Genomic DNA, 24,225 nt, shown 5'->3' on the forward strand with positions numbered 1-24,225 from the left:
ATGCTTGGTTTTGTCTTTTTGGATAGAGAATCTGGCTAGAAACTTCATGGCTAGGTCGTCGAAACTTGAGATGGACCTGGGGGGTAGATTGTCGAACCACTTAATCGCCGTTTTTGTTAAGGTAGTTGAGAAGGCTTTGCAGCGAATTGCGTCTGAGGCGTCAGTGAGGTACATTCGACTTCTGAAATTAATGAGGTGGTGGCTGGGATCTGCCGTGCCATCATATAAGGACATATCCGGGAGTTTAAAGTCTTTGGGATTTTGGTCTTCATGATCTCCTTAGTGAATGGATCTTGGTCCTTGTGGGAGTTGTCCTCGTGGGTGGAACGAGTCGCTTTGGTTTTGAGATCGGTTTCGAATTTTAGGAGTTTGTCCTCCAATTTTCAGCGTCGCCATATCTCTCTTTATAGGTCCTTCCCAGCTTCTCACTGATGTTGGACTTCTTTCTCGAGTTGTTTTAAACGATCTTGAAGTGTCTCAGGGGCTCCCGAGTTTGGTGAATTTTTGTCTTCGTTAGGTTGCGGGGTATCTTTTGGTTTAGTATCCATGTTTTTGTGCGGCGTTCGGTCTTCTAGACCTGAATCGTGGTCGTTGTCATGGTCGTCCACCATGGTGATGGGATGACTTCCAGGTTCCCCAGCAACGGCGCCAATATTCCGAGGGTTACCTGAAATTGTAGGTCGATCTCGGACGAGATCTTCTGTACGGATTGGAGATGATGGATCCGGCTTGTGCGTGGCAGCCGGAGCTGTCATGTCCGACTTGTTGGACTGGCAATGCTGCTGATCCTTTGTCACCGGAGGGTGGCAGTGCCTGCAAGGGACTCCGATGCTTAAGTTAGCAAGGGTATTAAGCAGGTTTTTTAGTAGAATCAGAGTATGAGTTATACCTGGATGCTCCAATGTATTTATAATGGTGTAGAGCGACCTTCTTTAGATAAGATAAGTTAGTTATCTTATCTTATCTTTATCTTTTGAGTGAGGTCATCTTATCTTCAAGGGAACCGCCCTCATCTCTATAGGCTTTGGGCTGCCCTTGGATTTGGGTCGTGTTCCTCTGTTTGGGCCCTTTATTGGGCTTTCCTGACAGCTTGGCCGAGCTCTTTGAGAAGAGGTCGGGTAGTTTGGTCTGAAGAGGTCGGTCGCCTCGTTGCTAATCATCCTGGGTCGGACAGCTCGACCAGGGTATAAATAGATCCTAAATGGTAAACCTGATTGGACAACACAAAATTAGCCAACTTGATCCAAAAAAGACTCATCTTTAAGCATCAATGTCACTTTATTCTAATTAATTTGAATTCGAATCTTACCTTGTACATATAGCAACTCATTAACTAGCGATAAAACAAAAAAGAAAAATCACCTTATTCCCCTTCTTCACCATTAAACAACTTTCCCCTTCTGCCATACCTCCGGCGACTAACGTCTGCTTTCTCAACTTCAAGCAGATTTTTTTCATTGACATTCATATCCTTCGGACATCACTTATTTTCAGGGTAAAGTACTAAATTGGTCTTCTACATTTGGACGTAATCCTGTTTTGGTCCTTAAGGTTTAAAGTGTCCTATTTGAATCCAAAAAAGTTTCATTTAGCTTCAGTTTAGTTCCACCGAAGGTCAAAGATAATAATTAATGGAATGTCCTACATGACAACAGTATAAGAACAAGGTCAACAATTTGGAGAATAAGTACAAGCTCTAGAGACACAAAATCAACCGAAATATTTTCTATAAAACTAAAAAAATATTAAATACATATATTAATGCATCCACGGTTGATTTTGTGTCTCTAGAGCTTGTACTTATTCTCCAAATTATCATCCTTGTTCTCATACTGCTGTCATGTAAGATATTTCATTAATTATTTATCTTTGACCTCACGGTGAGACCAAATTAAAACTAAATGAAACTTTTTTAAATTCAAATAGAACACTTTAAACCTTAAAAATTACACCCAAACGTAAGGAACTAATTTAATACTTTACCCCTTATTTTCACTACTATCTCCGGCGATAAAAGAGAAATCAGTTACCCTTCTGCCTTCTTAATCTCTTAATCAAAGCTTAATCACACTATTTCGCATTCCACTTGTCGGTTTTTCATTTGATAGTTAGCTATTATTAACCATCAAAACTATGGCCACCAGAGACGTGATCTATCTATAATTCTATATATATTATTATATTAAAAACATAAATTGTATTATGATATAATATTAAGTTATATTAATATACGTGAAAAAGCAAAAGTAACTCTATGATTAAGGAATAATAGCACTATTACTATAGTGTTTACGTGTGAATTTAATTTTGACTATCGAGCCACATGTCAATGATTGACACTGAATCATACCTTCTACTCTTATTAAGATATATTTATATAAGCATCTCTTATTTGAGATTTGGAAAGGGAGAAATTAAAGAAAGTGATGATGAAGGGAGTATTAAACTAAAGAAGTTGGTGTTTTGGATACCAATGCCATGATATCCGAATATTTTATATATGTTACCTGCTCTATACTTAGTCAAAAAGTTATATGCTGTTTGGTCATGTTACTCTACCATTTAATAATAGCTAGTTATTCTCGTTAAGTTTTTTTTTTTTTTTTTGGAAAGAAAGTTGTTCTAATAGTTAAAACCACGGAATTGCCACTAATTATTGTGTATATATAACGTTTTGAAGCCTGCTGACAGCATATGATGCATTGAAGTTATTTAAATATAAAGATGATCATTAAAAGTTATTATATAATAATTTAATTATATATATTAAATTATAAAAAAAAATCTAGAAATTAACAACTTTATTAAATTCTGACTAACATATAATCAAAAAAAAAAATAATTTTATATCATTAGATAAAATTTCACATCATTAAAAATATTATTAATGACTATTTTATGACTACAAATCACAAAAGTTATTGATTCATAACACTCTTCTTAAATTATTTAATAATTTTTTTTATCGTTTTTATATGAATACAGTGAATAATAATCACCTTAATATAATCATATATAATAACTCAAATAATAATTGGAGATAAAATATTTTGCTTTCATAAACACACACCTAATAGAGTACACCCGAAAAAGAACATTTTCGAAGAATATTATTTCGTACTAACATGTTCTAAAATATCTGTAATTATTTTACATTAATATTTTAATAATTTTAATTGTTGATCTTAATTATCAAAAATATATATAATATATATTAATTAAAATCAATAATTAAAATTATTGAAACATCAATATTTCGAATATATTAAAAACTTTTTTATATTATGTATTGGAACTCTTGGATCGGTGTCAAACGGTTGCGTATGCACATAGGAAAGATATTCATTATTTATTTCAAGTACAAATATTGTATAATTACGCTACGATATATATTCCTAGTTAGCAAGATCCTCTTTTAAAATAGTAATAGTTCTTCCTTTCTAACTATACATGCTTTAAACGTATTATTCAAAGAACAAAATGCTTTAATATTGTAAGTAGTAGTATCTATAGTTTATCAAAAGTAGGAGTAGAATTCACTCCTGCATATTCTTCTACCCTATATATAAATCTCTTCCTTCTCTTGACTAGCATTATAGTAGTTAAAATTTAAATGAGTTTAATAGTGAAATTAATTTTTAAAAAATAAATTATTTTTTAAATTTATTCATAAAAAATATTATTAATTAAATTAATATTTTAAAATTATAAATTATTTTATTAACAATTTTTATTAATAATTAATAATATAAAATATTAATTAATAACATATATAATTACTAACATATTTAATTACATGTTGATCAAATATATTTATTTATGAAATTCTATGAGTTTAATTATTCTATTTTTTAATTATATAAATCTTAGTCCTAATATAACCTAATGAATAAATTGATATATTTTTATAAATGTATTTGTTCAACATTTAATTAAACATACTAAATATTATGTATCTTATTAATTAATATTTTATATCATCAATTATTAATAAAATTATTAATAGAATGATAAAAAATAAAAAAAATTAATTTTTATAATTTTTAAAAAATTTAATTTAATTATAAATTTTTTAAAAATAAATTAAAAAATAACTTATCTTTAAAAAATTAATTTAATTATTAACACTTTAAAAATGTTAATGGATAATAAATTATTTTTAATATTAAATTGATAATAGTATTTTTTAGAATATTAATTATTGGGATGTTAATTTTAAATGTGATACTATTTAATTTAAAATAAAAAAATTAGACCTTCCTATTTTTAAAAAATATGGAAATTAGATTATTCAATTTTTAAAATATAAAAATTACACCTTTCGATTTTTAAATTCCGACCATCTAATTTCTATTTAAAAAAATTTAAGGTACCAAAATCACATCCTCCCATTTATACAACTTCTATAATTTTAAAAATACAAAAATTACGATGTTTTAATATATTACTTATCACACTTCCATGGACAAAAAAAATTAGCCACAATAAATCACAAACTGGCAAATTCGTCACATACATTGAAAAACACATAACTACCTCGGTACTCACAATCATGTACTGATGTGCATGCATTAATTTTGTTGACCACATAATGCGTTTAAGTGCCCCTCGTGGGCCCTTGACGATATGCATATCTTTCATTTGAAATAAATGGCACACTGCTTTTGCTGGCTACACCATCAGCTACTACATGCTACTCCCATTTCCCTCTAAGCAAGCAAATAATCCTAGTAGTAATTAAATATAAGAGACGTAATATTAATTATTTATTATTACTACTATCTTGTATGAAGAACTTTTCATTAGAAGAAAGTTCTCACACATTTAATAATAAGTTATTGTCATTATCAACTGTGCCACTATTTTTTTTCCTTCATGATGACCTGTGTACTTGGTGGCACTAGAATAATTAGTAGAGTAGAAAATCATCAAGTTCTTTTAAGGAATAATAGATCTTAACTAACCATCTTAATTATTTTGTTGGAATAAATTGTCCTGGTTCCCTTCTAGGTTTTAAATTAAGCTGTTCTTTTATGATAGGGGGATCGAGTGATGTCTCCCCAAACAAAGGCAATAAGGCAAAAAATTGGTTTAAACACAAGCTAAACCCAGGTAGCCTTGAGACCATCCTTAAAGAAGAGAAGCAAATTTTTAAAGAGAGCATAAAGTGAAATTTTTATCCTACACGAAATCTTTTTCTAGAAGAAATCGAATTACCGGTGAAATCCATTTATTTTTAATCCAAAGTGACTTTAGTTAGCTGCCTAACTTAGCTAGCTATATAGATAAAGAAAAACTAAAAAGCGTCGGCAATAATAAATTAAAAATAATGATTAGGTTAAAAGATGAATATTACAGTTGAGAATCTTAGATCGGTTTTTCTTGATTATTAGGTTCGCTGATTTAGGAAATTAAGAAGCAAATTTGTGACACTTTGCAATACAACATTATCATCTAGAGTAGAGCGTTTGGTTAGAATACAATTCTTTTAGCTTTAATGGTTAAATTAGGGAAGACATTTCTTTTTAAACTAATAACTTAGCCAATAAAAAAATTGAACTTAAAATTGACTAAATGTAGAGTAAAAAAGTTTATTTGTTTTCAAAGAAACAAATTGTATGATCGTGAAATAAACTTAGGAGTTTGACTTCTATTTTATACAAAATTAAGAGTCTTTAATCAAAGATGGTGAAAATAATTTAAAAAATGGAGAATCATTTGTTCTTGATTTTCTTGTATTGTTCTTCTATATATCTTAGTGATATATACTCTTCTTTATTTATATACAAAAAAGAAAAGGAAAAAAATTTGTTGTGTTGTTTAAAATTTTGTGTCCAATTGTTAAAAATAATTAAATAATTAATATTTTATTAAAAATTTAAAATTTACTATAAAAAATAAATTAAAATAAAGTTAAAAATTAAATAAAAAATACAGTAGAATTGGCAAAAAAAGAGAAATATTAAAAAATTATTAAAATTAATTATTTTTAGTTATCAGTTAATTATTATTATTTAAAAATATAAAATAAAATATATTATTAAATTATTAGACTAAAAAACTAAATTAATAATTAAATAATAAAAAAATAATAAATTATGATAGTTTATTATTTCTCAACAAAAATTATAAGTGAGAAAGTGAGAATGATAAGGCATAAAATATTACTAAATGGATATGGCATAGCATGCATACTGAATAGTGCATACTATATTCCCGGGGTGAGTTGACAATTGAGAGATTTGACAAACGCAGTTTTTATGAGTGGCGAGCGATGTTTTCTCCCTATGCTATGCAATGCACAATGCAATGCACGAGCTAAGCTTAAAGCTTTGTGAGTATGACCTCTCTGAAAACGTCAGCATCCTTTAGATGCCCAAACGCCGTTCGTGTCGAAATTATTGACTCTTTGATGACACTACACTGCCAGTCAAATCTCTCTCTCTCTCTCTCTCTAAATATATATAAGTTACTATGTCCTTTTGGGAAGGTACCAACCCCCCTCTGTGACTCCCTCTCTGCCTCGTTTTGCTGGTTTTAAGAAACCCACTCCTAGTGGTTGAATTTGGTGGCCTTGCACTTATCCAAGAACTTTCTCCATCCACCTTTTTTATTCGATTCTTTCTCCAACTCTAGTCTCTACTCTAGCTACATGTAACAATTGTTTATTTTTACTAACTATTGTACGCTCATACAAGTGGTTAAAATAATACACTTTTTGAATTTTGAAGAAAGAAAAGTAGAAAAACAAAGAGGACCCCTCTTGTTATGGCTTTGGGTGAATAATCAAATTCATTCATTATTAATAGTATTAGACTTGGCTAACTAGGCCAAGCAGGTGGGGGCATAAAGCATGTTAATGTGATGCTGTTTATGCCATAAGGGTAATAATGGCTTTAAATTATTAATAGTTTAAACTTTATGGAGAAGGATAGTGGATGTATAATGAGGTTTTATTACCAAAGGATAATAAGAGTGTGTTTGGTTGGGTCTCCAAACTACTGACAGACCAAGAAGGGACGGGTCATGTGAATGTGTGATCAGTGAGTCTTTTGTATAAATTCTGAATCTTTTTATGGCAATTGATGTATTAACCTTTCTGTACTCCAATCTGCGCCAATTAATACAACGGCCCAAGACAGTGAGACATGCATGGAACAGTGTACTACACTACTACTCTACTTCCTAAACCTGTCCCTGCCCTCACACACTGACATCTAGGTTTTTACTGTGTCCACTCCCCTCTTTTTACAGCAGTGAAAATTACTACACTGTAATCCGAGGTTCAAGCTCAGGGTAAAATTTTTGGGGTTGTACATGTATATACTCAATAGGCATGTAAACTTGTGAAGTCGCAGTCTGTAGTAAAAATTTGGAATTTGTTAGAAGAGTGGGTCTCCCTAGTGGTCCATTTCTCTCAGTCTGTTGCACACAGGCTCCACAGTTTTTTGTGTGTTACTGTCACTCTCAGCCTCACGGATGGGATATTCATCACGATGGTGATCACTGATCAGGATGTGACTAATCAGACGGCCATTCTAAGCGTTCAGCTTCAGCCGTGGGATTTCAAGTACACACATAACATTCACTATATACTTATATAGTGTCACCACCATCAAATTCACTGCGAAGAAGTTGATTTGAGTCCATGTAAATTAAATGATTCTAATCTATTATAAACTTAAAAACTAAAATGATTCATACATGTATTTACAGGAACCAAAATAAGTATGAGGCCAATGTCGCATTAGTTCAATACTATTATTTTGGATCAAATTTGGAAGGTGAGAAGTGAAAGCTAAGGCACGTGTACCCTGTGGATGAGTCACAAGGTGATGTGCATGGATGGGAGCAGTAGATGGATAGATAGGCAGGCGTTGTATATATATCTTATATTTTATCTTCTGTTTGGTTAAGATCAACTTGTGGCCTCACAACAGGTCGGTGATGAACGATGATCAGTGTTTGGTGAGACAGAATACAATGGCAAAACAATAAATAAATTTAATAGGTAGTTGGGTTTGACCGGTTAATTCAAGATAACCAACCAACAAGTGGCGGTTACGGTGGGTGAAACATGTGTATTATGGTATTAATCCTGGTAATTCTTTGATGAACTCAGTTTAATTAATAATTAGGCCTGTGTATTATATAATACTATACTATATAAATTATTTAAAGGACGAGGGGCCTTCCCTTTTTGTACAAGTTAAAAGGGGGGAGAGAGAAAGGGGGTAAGACAGATCTCTCTCAAGGCGTTTAATTGCAGAGATCTTTTTGCGTTTCTCAATATAAGAGAGAGAGAGAGAGGAACAGAATAGCCTAGGCTGGACAATTGAGTGTATATCTTTATCATTTTTATCTTATTAGTGCGGGTTCGAGTTTGTCTCTTTGTTTTATTTTCCGTTTGATCCCATGCTCTACTCACTGAATTCGTTTGTCTTCTGTGCCACCTCCAGATCCATTAAAACAAAACAAACAAAACTATTCCTTTCTTTTCCTTCTCCTTCTCATTCCAGCAAAAGCAATACTATTATATAGTAATAATAAAAAGCGATAGAAAGGGATAGAAGCTAAGGAAGAAGGCACCTGCTATTCTCATTGTGGATTAGTTCTGTCTTTTCTTTTTTTTTTTCCTCCTCATCTCACACCTTTTGGTCTTTGAAAAATGGGAACTGGTTGGAGAAGAGCCTTTTGCACACGCGACCCAGAATCCACCCTATCCGATAACAAGCATCGTAGAAGCTCAAGCCCAAGCCCAAGCCCGAGAAGCTGTGGCAGACTCGGTTTCCTCAGCAATCCTTCCACTCCAAGGTTGCATCAACAGCAATCTCAATCCGTTTCAAGCCCAAGCCTGCGTTGCCGTACAATCGCCGAAGCAGCTGCATCAAATGAGAGCCCCAGAGTTGCAAGCAAATTAAGCACGCCAAGAGCAAGCAAGTCCCCCAAGACGCTTGCAGCTTCAAATCCATCTTCACCACGTTCCCCTCTCAAATTGTCCCTATTCAAGAACAGCTTCAAATTCAGGGTGTGTACTGTGTACAATGCAAAGTTAAAAATTCAAAACTCAAAACTCAAAACGCATCGTTTTATTGTACCGTTTGGTTCTTAATTCTGGCTGTTTTTCACGTTTAACAGAGTAGCTGCGGAATATGCTTGAACAGCGTGAAGACGGGACAAGGCACTGCGATATACACTGCAGAATGTGCCCACGCTTTCCACTTTCCTTGCATAGCTTCACATGTTCGCAAGCAAGGTAGCCTTGTGTGTCCAGTTTGCAACGCTACGTGGAAAGACGTGCCACTTCTTGCTGCGCACAAGAACCTCCCTTCAGAGTCTCAGAATGCCAGCGACATGAAGAATCCCACAGAAAATAACAATTCTTCAGTTTTCAACACCAAGCCTGTGGAGCCACCTCAGCAACAGAAGCATTCAGAGTCGATAAGGTTCTACGACGATGATGAACCTCTCCTTTCTCCGACCTCCGGCGGCAGGATTATTCCGATTCCCGAAGCTGATGAAAATGCGGAAGACGAAGACGACGAAGACGATGCCGGTGAATTTCAAGGATTCTTCGTTAATCCAAAATCTTCTGCTTCCTCAGTCAAATCCTACTCAGATGAGTTTCAAAATATTGAGGCAGATTCCAGAACCGTTCAAGTGAAGCTCATGCCGGAGTGTGCCGTCATTTCCGTCTCAAGAACTCACGAGACCAACGCTTTGGTGCTCAAAGTGAAGGCTCCGCCACCACCGCCGCTTACTCCGGTGCGGAACATGTCGCAACAGCGAGCACCGATAGATCTTGTGACGGTTCTTGACGTTGGAGGAACCATGACCGGCGCGAAGCTGCTCATGCTGAAGAGAGCGATGCGTTTGGTTATCTCATCACTCGGCCCCGCAGATAGGCTCTCGATCGTGGCCTTCTCCGCTTCGCCCAAACGGCTCTTACCGTTGCGGAGAATGACACCTCAGGGACAGCGCATGGCTCGCCGCATCCTCGACCGCCTCGTCGCTGGCCAAGGCGGAAACGGCAACGCTGGCGAGGCACTCCGCAAAGCGACGAAAGTCTTGGAAGATCGGAGAGAGAGAAATCCTGTAGCGAGCGTGATGCTCCTGTCGGACGGCCAAGACGAGAGAGTCCAAGCAAGCAACAAATCCAATCAACGAAAACCATCAAGCCACGTGTCATCGACTCGGTTCGCACACATCGAGATCCCGGTTCACTCATCCGGTTTCGGCACAAAAAGCGGTTACAGCAACGAACCTTCAGAGGACGCGTTCGCGAAGCGCGTGGGCGGTTTATTAAGCGTGGTGGTTCAAGATCTTAGAGTCCAGCTCGGCGTGCAGTGCGACTCCGCTGAAATCAGTGCTATATACTCTTGCGGCGGAAGGCCAACGCTTCTGAGCTGCGGCGCCGTGAGGCTCGGCGATCTTTACGCGGAGGAAGAGAGGGAGCTTCTTGTTGAGGTTCGAGTTCCTGTTCCCGCTTTCACCACTCGCCACGTCATCACCGTACGGTGCCTATACAAGGACCCTGCGAGCCAAGAGATTGTGTACGGTCGGGAGCAGGGACTCGTGGTGCCACCACCGCAGAGCACGCGTTGTTCTTCTGGCGCGAGAGTCGAGAAGCTGAGGAACTTGTTCATCACGACGCGCGCCATAGCTGAGTCTAGAAGACTGGTAGATCACGGTAACGATTTCACCAGCGCGCACCATTTGCTTGCTTCGGCTCGCGCGCTTATTTTGCAATCTGGTTCGGGTTCGGAATATGTTCGAGGTTTGGAAGCTGAGCTGGCAGAGATTCATTGGCTGAAGCATCAGAAGGTTCAGATGGAGCAGGTTCAGGTGCAGCAGCAGCATATGATAGCGATGCAGTCGCGGCGGAGAGGGGGAGATCATAGGGATAAGGAAATGAGTTTTGTGGATGAGAACGGCGAGCCGCTTACGCCAACATCGGCTTGGCAAGCCGCCGAGAAGCTGGCTAAGATGGCCATGATCAAGAAGTCATTGAATAGAGTCAGCGACTTGCACGGCTTTGAAAATGCTAGGTTTTAGTTTTTTTCTTTTTCTTTTTCAATTTTTATTTGTAATTTTAATTATATATTAAAAAAAGGGGGGAAATTAGAACATTTGGTGATGGCTCTTTCTGATATACAAGATGGCTACAGAGGGGAAAGGGAGTTATATAATTAGGGGTATGCCCCATTGTATAATTTGAGATATTGATTGGTTAGTTAGTTGTTTGTTGTTTTGTGCTTTTTTAATTTTTGGTTTTTAGAATGTTCAATCATTTGCTTTTGAGTATTCAGAGCTCAGGAGATGATGTGTAGTAGTACTTTACTTCTTGAATTCCATTATGTATACACACAAACTTTTGTGATGATAAAAACAAACAAAACACTACTCGAAACTTGTATGTGACGGTGCTTCTATGGAAGGCATGGAAAAGTTGTATATGCTGTTATGCTATGTTTGTAGAATTACTTTTCTTTTTTCGTTCTTTTTTCGGTTATTGGCTTTTTGGATATGATGGATGTTGGGATAGTTTGAGATTCTGGCTGTCGTTTGGATGAAGTGGGTTTGTGCTGCTAATTATTAGGGAACGGACTCTCAAAGGGGCTAAAAATAATCTTTATGGGTGAAAAACATGGTAGAGGACACAACTTTAATGATGAAGAAATGATTACATCTCATATGGCAATGTGAAGCTTTTTTCGCCATACGTTAATCATACTCAGATGAAAAAAGAAGGGACCAAAAGTATTAATATTCAATCATAAGTGAAAGAGATATACTACGCATTAGACACCAAAAAAGAAAAAGATATACTATGCATTGCGCAAGGCTATATGGGAAATCTCACTTCCCAGCAAAAACATTAATAGGTGGAAACTACTAAAATAACATTATATATCCCAAAATGAGGTAGATTTAATCCCTATGGTGAAGGAGAATGTATGTATGTGACTCTCTGGCATGCAAATTTATATCATATTAAACTAAATAGAAGAAGAATTTAAGTGATTTTACCAAAACAAAAAATGTGATATGGATCCACCAAAAACATATTTTAATGTAATCAAATCAAGCTAATTTGAACTAACTAAAGCGATAGTAATTCAAATTATCTAAATTTGAATTAGTCCCCATTAAAATAATTCGAATGGATACCATTCGAATTATGTATACATTAATTTAAGGAGTAATTCGAATCATATTGATTCGAACTACATGCAAACGTGACCCACACTAGTTCGAATTAAGCTGATTCGAACTAGTCCTCCGTTTTCACAGCCAGAACAGGTTGACTCGAGAAAATTATTAAAATATTAAAACAGCTTTTATCAGCTTATGTAAAATATTAGTTGTGATGGTTTCAGTGGCTAAGAGAAGGGGGGTTGAATCTTAGCCCCCTTTTTCGAAGCTACTACTTGCTGACCTTCAGAAGAGACTTTTCTGTTTTTGCTCGTCACTTGACACGAGCAACTCAGTTTTGTCTCGTCCCTTGCCACGAGACTTTTTGTTTTGTCTCGTCACTTGGCACGAGATAATTCTGGCTTTTGCTCCTGTGTAATTGAAAACAGAATTGGAGTAGAAGGAGAAGAAGATTGCACCAAGATGTATCCTGGTTCGGCTGCTAAGTGCAGTGCAGCCTACATCCAGTCTCCATCACAAACATGATGGAATTTCACTATAATCAATCAGATTACAACTTGTAAAGTGCTAACCCAACTTACAAGGGGATTCCCACAGAATCATGATACACAACAAAGATGTACAAAGGACCTCTAAGACATCTATGGCTTTTCTTTCAATTTTGCACTCTCTGCCTTTTTTCGCTCTATGGCTTTTTCATTACAAACCTCACTGTTTGCCTTTTACCATGAGACTCAAGACATGACAAAATTAAACAGAAAATTACAAAACAGAATACATTGAAGGAGAAGAGAAATCTGTTAGCTCAGGTAGCTCTGAGAACTCTGTGCCTTGCACTCTCAAATTTTCTCCTTGCCTCAAACAGTGGTTGTTCCCCCTTTTTAAAGAAGAGGAAAGCCTCCACACTTGAAGCCAAAACCGAACCAACTTTCTTCCTCCTTCAACAAACACAGAACCGGTTCGGCCACTCAGAGAGAGAAGAGATAACCATGCATTAACCAACATGCAATTACCTCTAGTCCTTTCTTGATCATCAACCTTCATCAATCCGGGCTCTCCATCCTTGGCTTGCTCTCCAAGATGGATTTCTGGCCCTTGATGTCTCATGATGATGATGACTTCATCTGCTTCAATCCCTGCCTTCAACCATCACTTCGCCACTCTAGCTACTCCCTGTGGTGGTTGAGCAGAATCGAAGACAAGCCATGCTTCAAGAATCTCCTCTAGCTGGCCGAATCTTCTTCTTCCATTTTTGAGCATGAAAGGCTCAAGATAGCTTCACCAAATCTAACCACATTTGATAAGCATCTTAGCCACAGCTCATCTTTCTTTTGGTATGTTTTCTTGCCATCATTAGCTTGATGGTCTTGATGCATGCTACTCTTCCTTTTCTTCGTTGAAGAGCACGGCATCCATGGTTTACTGGACAAGGACCAAAGAGAAAAGAAGAAAGAGATGAGAGAGAAATAAAGAATCTGAAAGAAAAGCAATACAAAGTGGTTGATCAAATTAATTAGGCATAGCTTGCTTTTACTTCCCTATTGAGTGGTGTGTAAGTCATAATAACCATCAATCACATCAGCTGAATTTTTCTCTCTCATGTTCCCCATGCATTAATTAACAATGTAATAGATTTTGAAATCCATCACATGATTAACACCTTGGTTCCGTTGAAAGCACTTGGCTTTCATTTTTCTTTTGTTTCGGACCAAGCATGGAAGCATTCATCATTTGTGAGACTTGGGCTTGTAGTGTTGAAATTAAAAGCTGGCCCAATTAGTAAGCATTTGCTTTCCTGATAAGTTGTGTAGCGGATCAAGCATAGGAAGCAAACAAGAAAGCATTTGTTTGGGCTTGCAACATTAACATTTATTCTGGCCCAATTATAACTAGCTTTTAAACACAAAGCTGAATTAATAATGCAACAGTTGGCCTTTGTTAATTTTCTTTTGTTTCGGCCCAACAAAAATCTGCACAACAAAATTATTTTAATCAGCACATTAATCAAAATTAGCTTAATAATTTTGCTGTTAATAATGTTTGATCATCATCAATTTGGTTTAGAGTTTTCCAAACTCATCAATCTCCCCCTTGATGACAAACATTATTAAAATTGAAATGGAAAGAAATTAAAAGATTGAGTAAGGAATTCTCCCTTTGATTTTAAATTTCTCCCCCTTTCAAAATGTCACAAGGCTCCCCCTTGATATATGCTATTTTACCAAGGGAAGCATAAACCTGTAACATTTAAATCAAGCTTCAAGTAACAATGTTATTTAGCAAATTTTATAATGCTAAATTGCTTGATTTATGAGCAGTTTTAATTGATAATCAAAACTCATTTGATATCATAAACTGATTTACTGCTCAACCTCAAAAGGTATCCAAATATTTTTCAAACATTTTCCTGTTCAGAGCAAATCAACATGATGAAAAATATTTTAAGAACAAAACAAGGCAGTTTTGATATGCTACATAGTTAAAGGAACTGCCAAAAATAAATTTTCAAACAAACAAGTTTATCAATGATGAATCAACAAGCCAGGCATCAAAATAAATCAAACATTATAAACCTAATGCCAAATAAACTAATCATGATAAACTTCAACATGCAGTTCAAACAGCAATGTCTATATTAAAACAAATATAACAACATGCATTCTTTGAACAAGGGTAATCATGAATTTTCAAAACTGAAAATTTCAACCCCTGTTGCCCTGTTTTTCAGCCCCTGTTTCGTTCCAATTTCAATTTTGGAACCTAAATTTCCTCCCCCTTTTGTCATCAAAGGGGCACCTGCAGAAATCATGATTAACATAACAAAATATTAAAGATAAAGTAGCAGAAATGTATCAAAGCATCCTAGGGATTATCCTAAAGCAGTGAGTATCAAGTCATGCTTATACAAAAAAAGATTGAGCCTAATGGAGCCAATATCAAACAGAAAAAATCACTAGTCATCAGAGAATTGCATGTCCTCTTCTTCAGTGCCTCCTTCACTCTCTTCTCCCAAATCCTTGTTAAGATGTTCCAGCATCAAGTTGACCCTTTCTTTGCAGTTTTTCCAAGCTTTCTCATTCTCATAAGCCTGCTTCCGGGCTTCTTTATGAGATCGAAACATCATGTCAGCCATGTTTGAGAATTCTCCCAAGATCTGTTGAAAGGACCTGATTGATTTGGAAGATTCTGGCCTTCCTTCATGCTCACTGTCCGATTTTCTCCCTTTGGTTTCTTTAGTCACTCCTCCACCTCGGATTGTAGACACATCGTTTTCTACCTTCTCATTCAACAAATCAACTTTAAAGTACTCAAATATTCCAGTTAAAAACATACCATAAGGCAGGTTAGCCTTTCTGGTGCTTCTAACAGAATCCCACATGTGTCTAATCATAATATAACCAAAAGAGATAGGAGTAGAAGTAACCAAAGAAAACAATATGAGACAGTCAGAAAATGTTACTCGGTTATGTGAGCCGCTTTGGGGTGTCAGAATATGAGTGATGATCCTGTGAAGCAGGGAGTTGATCGGTCCAAGGGATTTGTGGGTTGGAATGGTGCCATGCAATCCAGAGAGATTCTTGCAAATGTGCTGGAGAACGGTATTGTGTGAAACACCGACTTGTGTGTCCCATTTTTCCGCCATATATGCTCGCGGACCTTCATCCTTGAAGCCCAGTACCGCTCCAATTGTCTCAGCATCAAGGGCTATTTGAACCCTTTTGACATAGGAATGAAGAGTTCCATCAATGAGTCGCATATTAGCATAAAATTCTCGAACAAGACCTGGGTACACTGGCTTTTTGATAAGGAGCAGAGGTTTCCAGTTGAGAAGTTCAAACAGAGAGGGAATGTTGGTGTTCTTGAGATTTTCGAGACTAACAAGATATGTAGTGCACAAGTGACGTTTCTCCACAACCTCTTTGTGAAACTCATAAGAGGTGCATGAGTTAAATCTGCTTGGATCAAAATGAGAGTGAGACTTGACATACTTGTCTCGGAATTCCATGGATTCCAAGTTCTGAGGTTCGGTTGTGTCATTTAGTGCAAACCCTTGATTTTTCTTTGAGCTTTTTCCGGGGGTAGTCTTCTTCGGTGCTGATGGAGGAGGTGAAGGAGTAGGAGAAGTATGAGATTCTTGCTCTTCTTCTTCAACTGCGGGTTGTTTGTTCTTTCCTCGGCCTGAGCTCTTGTGAGCAATCACCTTCTTTCTCATGGTGGTTGTTTGTTTGGATGGTGGTGAAGGAGAAGAAGATGAGGTTGAATGAATGTGAATGTGAGTGTGGGTTTGAGGTGTTGATGGTTTTTGAGAAAGAAGAATTCTCTCACTCTTTCTTGGCGCGGTTTTCTTTTTCATAGTAATGGAGGAATGAGAATATGAAAGGGTGTGGTTGTTAACCGAGTGGAGTGGGAGAGAAGCAAGGTGGGTGACGCATTAAATGTGGCTTGGAGAGAGAGAATGATGGAAATAATGATCATTAGTGGGCGGTTAATGACCATTATGGGCGGTTATTGCCCAAAAAGATGATTTCCCTTTTAACTTTTAAAATCAAAAACTGAAAAGTGGTTGCCTTAAATCAAGGGATTAGATGGAGAGAAGGATTTGATTTGACAATAACCACTTCCAAGAAGATATGGTGACACAAAGAAGAAGTTCTTTATTTGTATGGAGAGATAAGTAACAAAACTGTTATTGTGGGGTCATGGAATTTTGGCGGGGCCCATAAATTTTGAATTCTGCGATGCCTCCCCCTTGACCACAGCTCTTCCATTGTGCCATTTATTTTTATCTCGTCCAAACCTACGAGCAAAACAGAACAGAGTCACATATTCACAAATTTTCAATAAAACTTAAATCAAGCATTCCCAAACTTTTTCTCAAGGTACAGAATCTGTCTTCACAGAGAGGTTTTGTAAAAATATCAGCAATTTGGTCTTCAGATTTTACAAATTGAATATCGATAGTACCCTTTTGCACATGTTCCCTAATGAAATGATATTTTATCTCAATGTGCTTAGTTCTTGAGTGCAGAACTGGATTTTTTGAAATGTTTATAGCACTCATATTATCACAAAATAAGGGTATACTATTGATTTTTAATTTGTAATCTTCCAATTGTGTTTTTAACCAAATTAATTTTGAGCAACAAGCAGATGCGGAAACATATTCGGCTTCAGCAGTGGATAGAGCCACTGTGGCTTGTTTCTTGCTTGACCACATGTTGAGTGAGCTTCCAAGGAAGCAACACATGCCGGAGGTGCTCCTCCTATCCACCCGATCTCCCGCATAATCTGCATCACAAAACCCTACTGCACAAAAGTCATCAGATTTAGGATACCATAATCCATAATTACAAGTTCCCTTAATGTATCTAATGATGCGTTTAACAGCCGTAAGGTGGGATTCTTTTGGATGTGATTGAAACCTTGAACATACACCCACTTTGGACTATATCCGGTCTAGAGGAGGTAAGGTACATGAGTGAACCTATCATTCCTCTATACCTTGTTTCGTCCACATCTTGGCCATCATCATCCTTTTCAAGTTTAGTATTGGGATGCATAGGAGTGCCCATTGATTTGGAATTTTCTAGGCCAAACTTTTTGATAAGTTCTTTTGCATACTTTCCTTGGTGAATAAAAGTACCACTAGGAGTTTGCTTAATTTGGAGGCCAAGAAAGAAAGTAAGCTCTCCCATTAAACTCATCTCAAACTCACTAGTCATGAGTTTTCCAAACTCTTCACACAAGGAGACATTGGCCGAACCAAACACAATGTCATCAACATAAACTTGAACAAGAAGGATATCATCATTAGATGTTTTAATGAATAAGGTAGTATCGGTGGTTCCCCTTTGAAAATGATTTTCCAACAAAAAGGCACTAAGCCTCTCATACCAAGCTCTTGGAGCTTGTCTAAGACCATAAAGAGCCTTGGTTAATTTAAAAACATGATTTGGAAATTCTTTATGTTCAAAACCGGGGGGTTGAGCCACATACACTTCCCTATCAATAAAACCATTAAGGAAAGCACACTTAACATCCATTTGAAACATTTTGAAACCCTTATGGGCAGCATAGGCAAGAAGCAACCTAATTGCTTCCATTCTAGCAACCGGAGCAAAAGACTCATCAAAATCAATACCCTCTTCTTGATCGTAACCTTGGGCCACTAATCTAGCCTTGTTACGAACAACTTGTCCATCCTCACCAAGTTTATTTTTAAAACCCACTTAGTACCCGTTACCTTCTTACCATCCGGATGAGGTACCAAAGTCCAAACCTTATTCTTATCAAATTGAGCAAGCTCCTCTTGCATTGCTTTGGCCCATGATGGATCCTCAAGAGCTTGTTTGATATTGGTGGGCTCTGTTTGTGACAAGAGAGCAAGATTGCTAGGTTCGGTTGGCCTTTTGGTGGATGATCTTGTTGTTACTCCTTGAGAGGGATCACCAATGATGAAGTCATGAGGATAAACCTTCATAGACTTCCATTCTCTAGGCTTTCGAACAGGTGTTGAGTTTTGATGAACTTCTGGTGGTCTCACTGTTTCAGTTTCTCGTCCCTGCTCAGGAGACAAATCGGGAGTTTCTCCTTCAATCTGACGAGACAAAACTGGACTGGCAGATTCTTCATTCTGGACAGATTTGGGATTTTCTTTGCTTGTTCCAGCTCCTTCTCCATCTGAATCATTATCTATCACAGTACTGGGAATTAAGTTAGAATCACAAAAAGTAACATGTATGGATTCCTCTATTGCCCTATGTTCCTTGAGATAAATTCTATAAGCCTTGCTTGTGGTGGAATATCCAACAAACATTCCTTCATAGGATTTTGGATCAAATTTTCCAAGATTTTCTTTATTGTTAAGTACAAAGCATTTGCATCCAAAAACATGAAAGTACTTAAGATTTGGAGGGGTTCCTTTCCATAGCTCATAAGGAGTTTTCTTTAACCCTTTTCTAATGATTGTTCTATTCAAAATATAACATGCTGTGTTCACAGCTTCAGCCCATAAAAATTTAGGAATTTCATTCTCACATAGCATAGCCCTAGTCATTTCTTGAAGGCTTCGATTCCTTCTTTCAACTACCCCATTTTGTTGGGGTGTTCTAGGGCATGAGAAATTTTGAGAAATCCCTAAGTCATCACAGAATTTTTCAAAATCTTGATTTTCAAATTCTCTTCCATGATCACTTCTCAAATGGGCAATTTTCAAATCTTTTTCATTTTGAATTTTCTTACAAAGGGTGGAAAAAGCATAAAACACATCATTCTTATGAGCAAGGAAAAGTACCCAACCAAATCTAGAGTAATCATCAACCACAACAAGTCCATAATGTTTACCTCCCAAACTTTGAGTTCTAGTAGGACCAAAAAGATCAATATGTAACATTTCCAATGGCCTTTTGGTTGAGATTCCATCTTTTAATTTAAAAGAGGATTTTACTTGTTTGCCCAATTGGCAAGCTTCACAAGTAAGGTCCTTATCAAACTTGATGTTTGGAATTCCTCTAACCAAATTCTTTTTGACTAGCTTAGAAATTTGGTACATGCTAGTATGTCCCAATTTTCTATGCCAAAGCCATTTTTCAGATTCAAGAGAGCTGAAGCATGTTACATTTTGTTCCTTTAAATCCTCAAGAGTTAATCCATACACATTATTGCATCTTTTAGCTTCAAATAAAACATCCCCAGTTTTCTCACAAACAACCAAACAAACAAACTTCTTAAAGATAACATCAAAACCTAAATCACACAATTGACTAACACTAAGTAAGTTATGTTTCAAACCATTAACAAGAAGCACATCATTTATACAAGAAGAAAAGTTTTTACCAACTTTCCCAACAGCCACTATTTTTCCTTTTGCATCATCACCAAATGTAACAAGTCCTCCATCATATTCATCAAGCTTTATGAAGAAGGTTGTCTTTCCGGTCATATGCCTAGAGCATCCGCTATCCATGTACTACATATTTTCCTTTTTCTTGGATGCTAGGCAGACCTACAAAATAAACTCAAGTGACCTTAGGTATCCAAATTTTCTTGGATCCTTTCACGTTAAACCATCTCTTATGTCCCAAATCATTGTAATCAAAAACAACTTTGTAAACTTTGTCACCAATCATTCTTTCACCAAAGAAGCATTGAACTGGAAAATGACCACTTCGGTTGCACATTCTACAAAATCTTGGAGTTGTAGTTTTGTTAAAGTGAGTTGGGTCTTGATATGTTACATTATTTGAAGATGAGGCAATATTTTCAAAATGTGATTTTTCAGATTTATAAAATCCCAACCCAGCTTTATCATAAAGAGGTTTTTGACTAGCCAATATTTGGTTCAAATTTTCAGAACTTTGGGTGAACTTGGCTAAGTCATCTTTAAGTCTTTCAACCTCTTTGAGCAACTCTTCATTTTGCTTAAAACAGTTCACATATGCAAGAACAGAATGATCACTTTCACAGCTTCTAACTTGGGCTTTTAACAACTTGTTTTCTTCCACAAGATCACAAGCAGTTTTGGCCTCTCTTAGTTTTTCTTTGAGGAAATCATTTTCAGCTTTAAGAATGAAATTTTGCTGTTCAAGATCTTGATTCTCAGTTAGAAAACATCTTATTTTTTCAGAAAGGTGATCTATCATGAGATGAAGGTCTTCAGTGTTAGAGTTTTGAAATGATACCTGATCTATCTCATTTGCCATGAGACAGTGCTGTGATTTAGTCTCAGACTCTTCATCATCATCATCTAAGTCGTTTTCCAAATCTTCCCATGTGGCCATCAGTCCCTTCTTCTTCACCTTTTTCGGCTTCTCTTCTTCTTTTTTTAACTTGGGACAATCAGATTTGAAATGACCCATTTCCTTGCAATTGAAACAGGTTACCTTGCTAAGATCTTTCTTTGTCCTCCTGGAGCCGCTGCCTTTGCTTTTGAGCTTTGCCATTTTCCTGAATTTTTTTGCAAACAACACAAACTCATTTTCAGAAGAGTTATCACTGGATTCATTATCCAGAGGGTTAGTCACAGAAGAAAAAGCAATTCCTTTCTTTTTTGAATCTTTTTTCAAATAGGAGTTTTCAAAGGCAAGTAAGTTTCCTCTCAAATCATCAAGTGTCATAGAATCTAAGTTACTACTCTCAGAAATAATTAAAGCTTTTGTTTCCCACTCTTTTGTGAGACATCTCAACACTCTTCTCACTAGCACAGATTCTGAATGTGTGATTCCAAGAGCATCTAAGCCAACAGTGATGATATTGAACCGTTCGAACAGTTCATCAATGGACTCTCCTTCCTTCATTGCAAACATTTCATATTCCCTATTTAACATATCTGTCCGAGTCTTCTTTACAATGGTAGTTCCTTCATGAGTGATTTGCAACTTGTCCCAGATTTCCTTTGCCGTTGTGCATCGTGATACTCGTCGGTATTCCTCAAAGCTGATAGCACAGTTGAGCAGATTGGTTGCCTTGGCATTTAACTCCACCGTCTTCCTATCTTCCTCAGTCCAGCTTGCTTCTGGTTTAAGAGAGACTACACCTTGAGCATTTGTGGTGGTTGGAAATTTAGGACCCTCCAAGATGATCTTCCAAAGTCTGTAATCCACGGCTTGTACAAATATCTTCATCCTCTCCTTCCAATAGGTATAATTTTTCCCATTGAAGAGGGGAGGTCTGTTGCTTGATTGACCTTCAGCCAGATTGTATGATAACACATTTGTGCCACTGTTTTCTGCCATGAGGATCTTTACTCCAAGCTGCAAAGCTTGATCTCTTTGAGACCAAGCTCTGATACCAATTGATGGTTTCAGTGGCTAAGAGAAGGGGGGGTTGAATCTTAGCCCCCTTTTTCGAAGCTACTACTTGCTGACCTTCAGAAGAGACTTTTCTGTTTTTGCTCGTCACTTGACACGAGCAACTCAGTTTTGTCTCGTCCCTTGCCACGAGACTTTTTGTTTTGTCTCGTCACTTGGCACGAGATAATTCTGGCTTTTGCTCCTGTGTAATTGAAAACAGAATTGGAGTAGAAGGAGAAGAAGATTGCACCAAGATGTATCCTGGTTCGGCTGCTAAGTGCAGTGCAGCCTACATCCAGTCTCCATCACAAACATGATGGAATTTCACTATAATCAATCAGATTACAACTTGTAAAGTGCTAACCCAACTTACAAGGGGATTCCCACAGAATCATGATACACAACAAAGATGTACAAAGGACCTCTAAGACATCTATGGCTTTTCTTTCAATTTTGCACTCTCTGCCTTTTTCCGCTCTATGGCTTTTCATTACAAACCTCACTGTTTGCCTTTTACCATGAGACTCAAGACATGACAAAATTAAACAGAAAATTACAAAACAGAATACATTGAAGGAGAAGAGAAATCTGTTAGCTCAGGTAGCTCTGAGAACTCTGTGCCTTGCACTCTCAAATTTTCTCCTTGCCTCAAACAGTGGTTGTTCCCCCTTTTTAAAGAAGAGGAAAGCCTCCACACTTGAAGCCAAAACCGAACCAACTTTCTTCCTCCTTCAACAAACACAGAACCGGTTCGGCCACTCAGAGAGAGAAGAGATAACCATGCATTAACCAACATGCAATTACCTCTAGTCCTTTCTTGATCATCAACCTTCATCAATCCGGGCTCTCCATCCTTGGCTTGCTCTCCAAGATGGATTTCTGGCCCTTGATGTCTCATGATGATGATGACTTCATCTGCTTCAATCCCTGCCTTCAACCATCACTTCGCCACTCTAGCTACTCCCTGTGGTGGTTGAGCAGAATCGAAGACAAGCCATGCTTCAAGAATCTCCTCTAGCTGGCCGAATCTTCTTCTTCCATTTTTGAGCATGAAAGGCTCAAGATAGCTTCACCAAATCTAACCACATTTGATAAGCATCTTAGCCACAGCTCATCTTTCTTTTGGTATGTTTTCTTGCCATCATTAGCTTGATGGTCTTGATGCATGCTACTCTTTCCTTTTCTTCGTTGAAGAGCACGGCATCCATGGTTTACTGGACAAGGACCAAAGAGAAAAGAAGAAAGAGATGAGAGAGAAATAAAGAATCTGAAAGAAAAGCAATACAAAGTGGTTGATCAAATTAATTAGGCATAGCTTGCTTTTACTTCCCTATTGAGTGGTGTGTAAGTCATAATAACCATCAATCACATCAGCTGAATTTTTCTCTCTCATGTTCCCCATGCATTAATTAACAATGTAATAGATTTTGAAATCCATCACATGATTAACACCTTGGTTCCGTTGAAAGCACTTGGCTTTCATTTTTCTTTTGTTTCGGACCAAGCATGGAAGCATTCATCATTTGTGAGACTTGGGCTTGTAGTGTTGAAATTAAAAGCTGGCCCAATTAGTAAGCATTTGCTTTCCTGATAAGTTGTGTAGCGGATCAAGCATAGGAAGCAAACAAGAAAGCATTTGTTTGGGCTTGCAACATTAACATTTATTCTGGCCCAATTATAACTAGCTTTTAAACACAAAGCTGAATTAATAATGCAACAGTTGGGCTTTGTTAATTTTCTTTTGTTTCGGCCCAACAAAAATCTGCACAACAAAATTATTTTAATCAGCACATTAATCAAAATTAGCTTAATAATTTTGCTGTTAATAATGTTTGATCATCATCAATTTGGTTTAGAGTTTTCCAAACTCATCAAGTTGAAACATAATTAGATGATTTTACATATTTAAAAAAGTTATCCGATATAATACAATTCACATTTTAATAATTACCATTCTCTATACACCAAGAAAACTATTATCTTTGTCTAAAAATTATTCTAATGTGTCTTTAATACTATGAATATAATTATGGAGAGTGTTAAGAGGCTAATATTTTTAGTGAAAAAATAGAGTTAATTATTATTGGTTCACATATAAAACATATACAAAAAAAATAATCATCTAACATTTTTCTATAATTATTATATTGAAAAGCAGAAGACACTTTCCATATACCCAAGTAAACCAACTCTCTAATTTCATTACATTAACTATTGTATTTTGTTGTCATCTACCTCAAACTGTAAATTGCAGCAAAGTTATACAAATCATAAGCTC

The 24,225-nt window shown here is 36.6% G+C and overlaps 1 protein-coding gene and 1 long non-coding RNA gene across 2 annotated transcripts; one reads left to right on the plus strand and one right to left on the minus strand.

The window, feature by feature from the left end:
• Positions 1-537: 537 nt before the first annotated feature.
• On the minus strand, positions 538-9,335 carry LOC130944785 (uncharacterized). Its single transcript, XR_009072152.1, has 3 exons — positions 9,099-9,335; positions 8,590-9,001; positions 538-1,210 (listed from the first exon to the last, which is right to left on the minus strand). It is a non-coding gene; the product is annotated as an uncharacterized LOC130944785 (long non-coding RNA).
• LOC130944784 (E3 ubiquitin-protein ligase WAV3) lies at positions 8,669-11,304 on the plus strand. The gene is made up of 2 exons (XM_057873316.1): positions 8,669-9,028; positions 9,139-11,304. Exons 1-2 carry the CDS (start codon positions 8,669-8,671, stop codon positions 11,053-11,055), a joined length of 2,277 nt encoding a protein of 758 aa, XP_057729299.1. The 3' UTR covers positions 11,056-11,304.
• The last annotated feature ends 12,921 nt before the right edge of the window (positions 11,305-24,225 follow it).

This window comes from Arachis stenosperma, chromosome 8, assembly GCF_014773155.1.
Source record: "Arachis stenosperma cultivar V10309 chromosome 8, arast.V10309.gnm1.PFL2, whole genome shotgun sequence".
Taxonomy (NCBI): domain Eukaryota; kingdom Viridiplantae; phylum Streptophyta; class Magnoliopsida; order Fabales; family Fabaceae; genus Arachis; species Arachis stenosperma.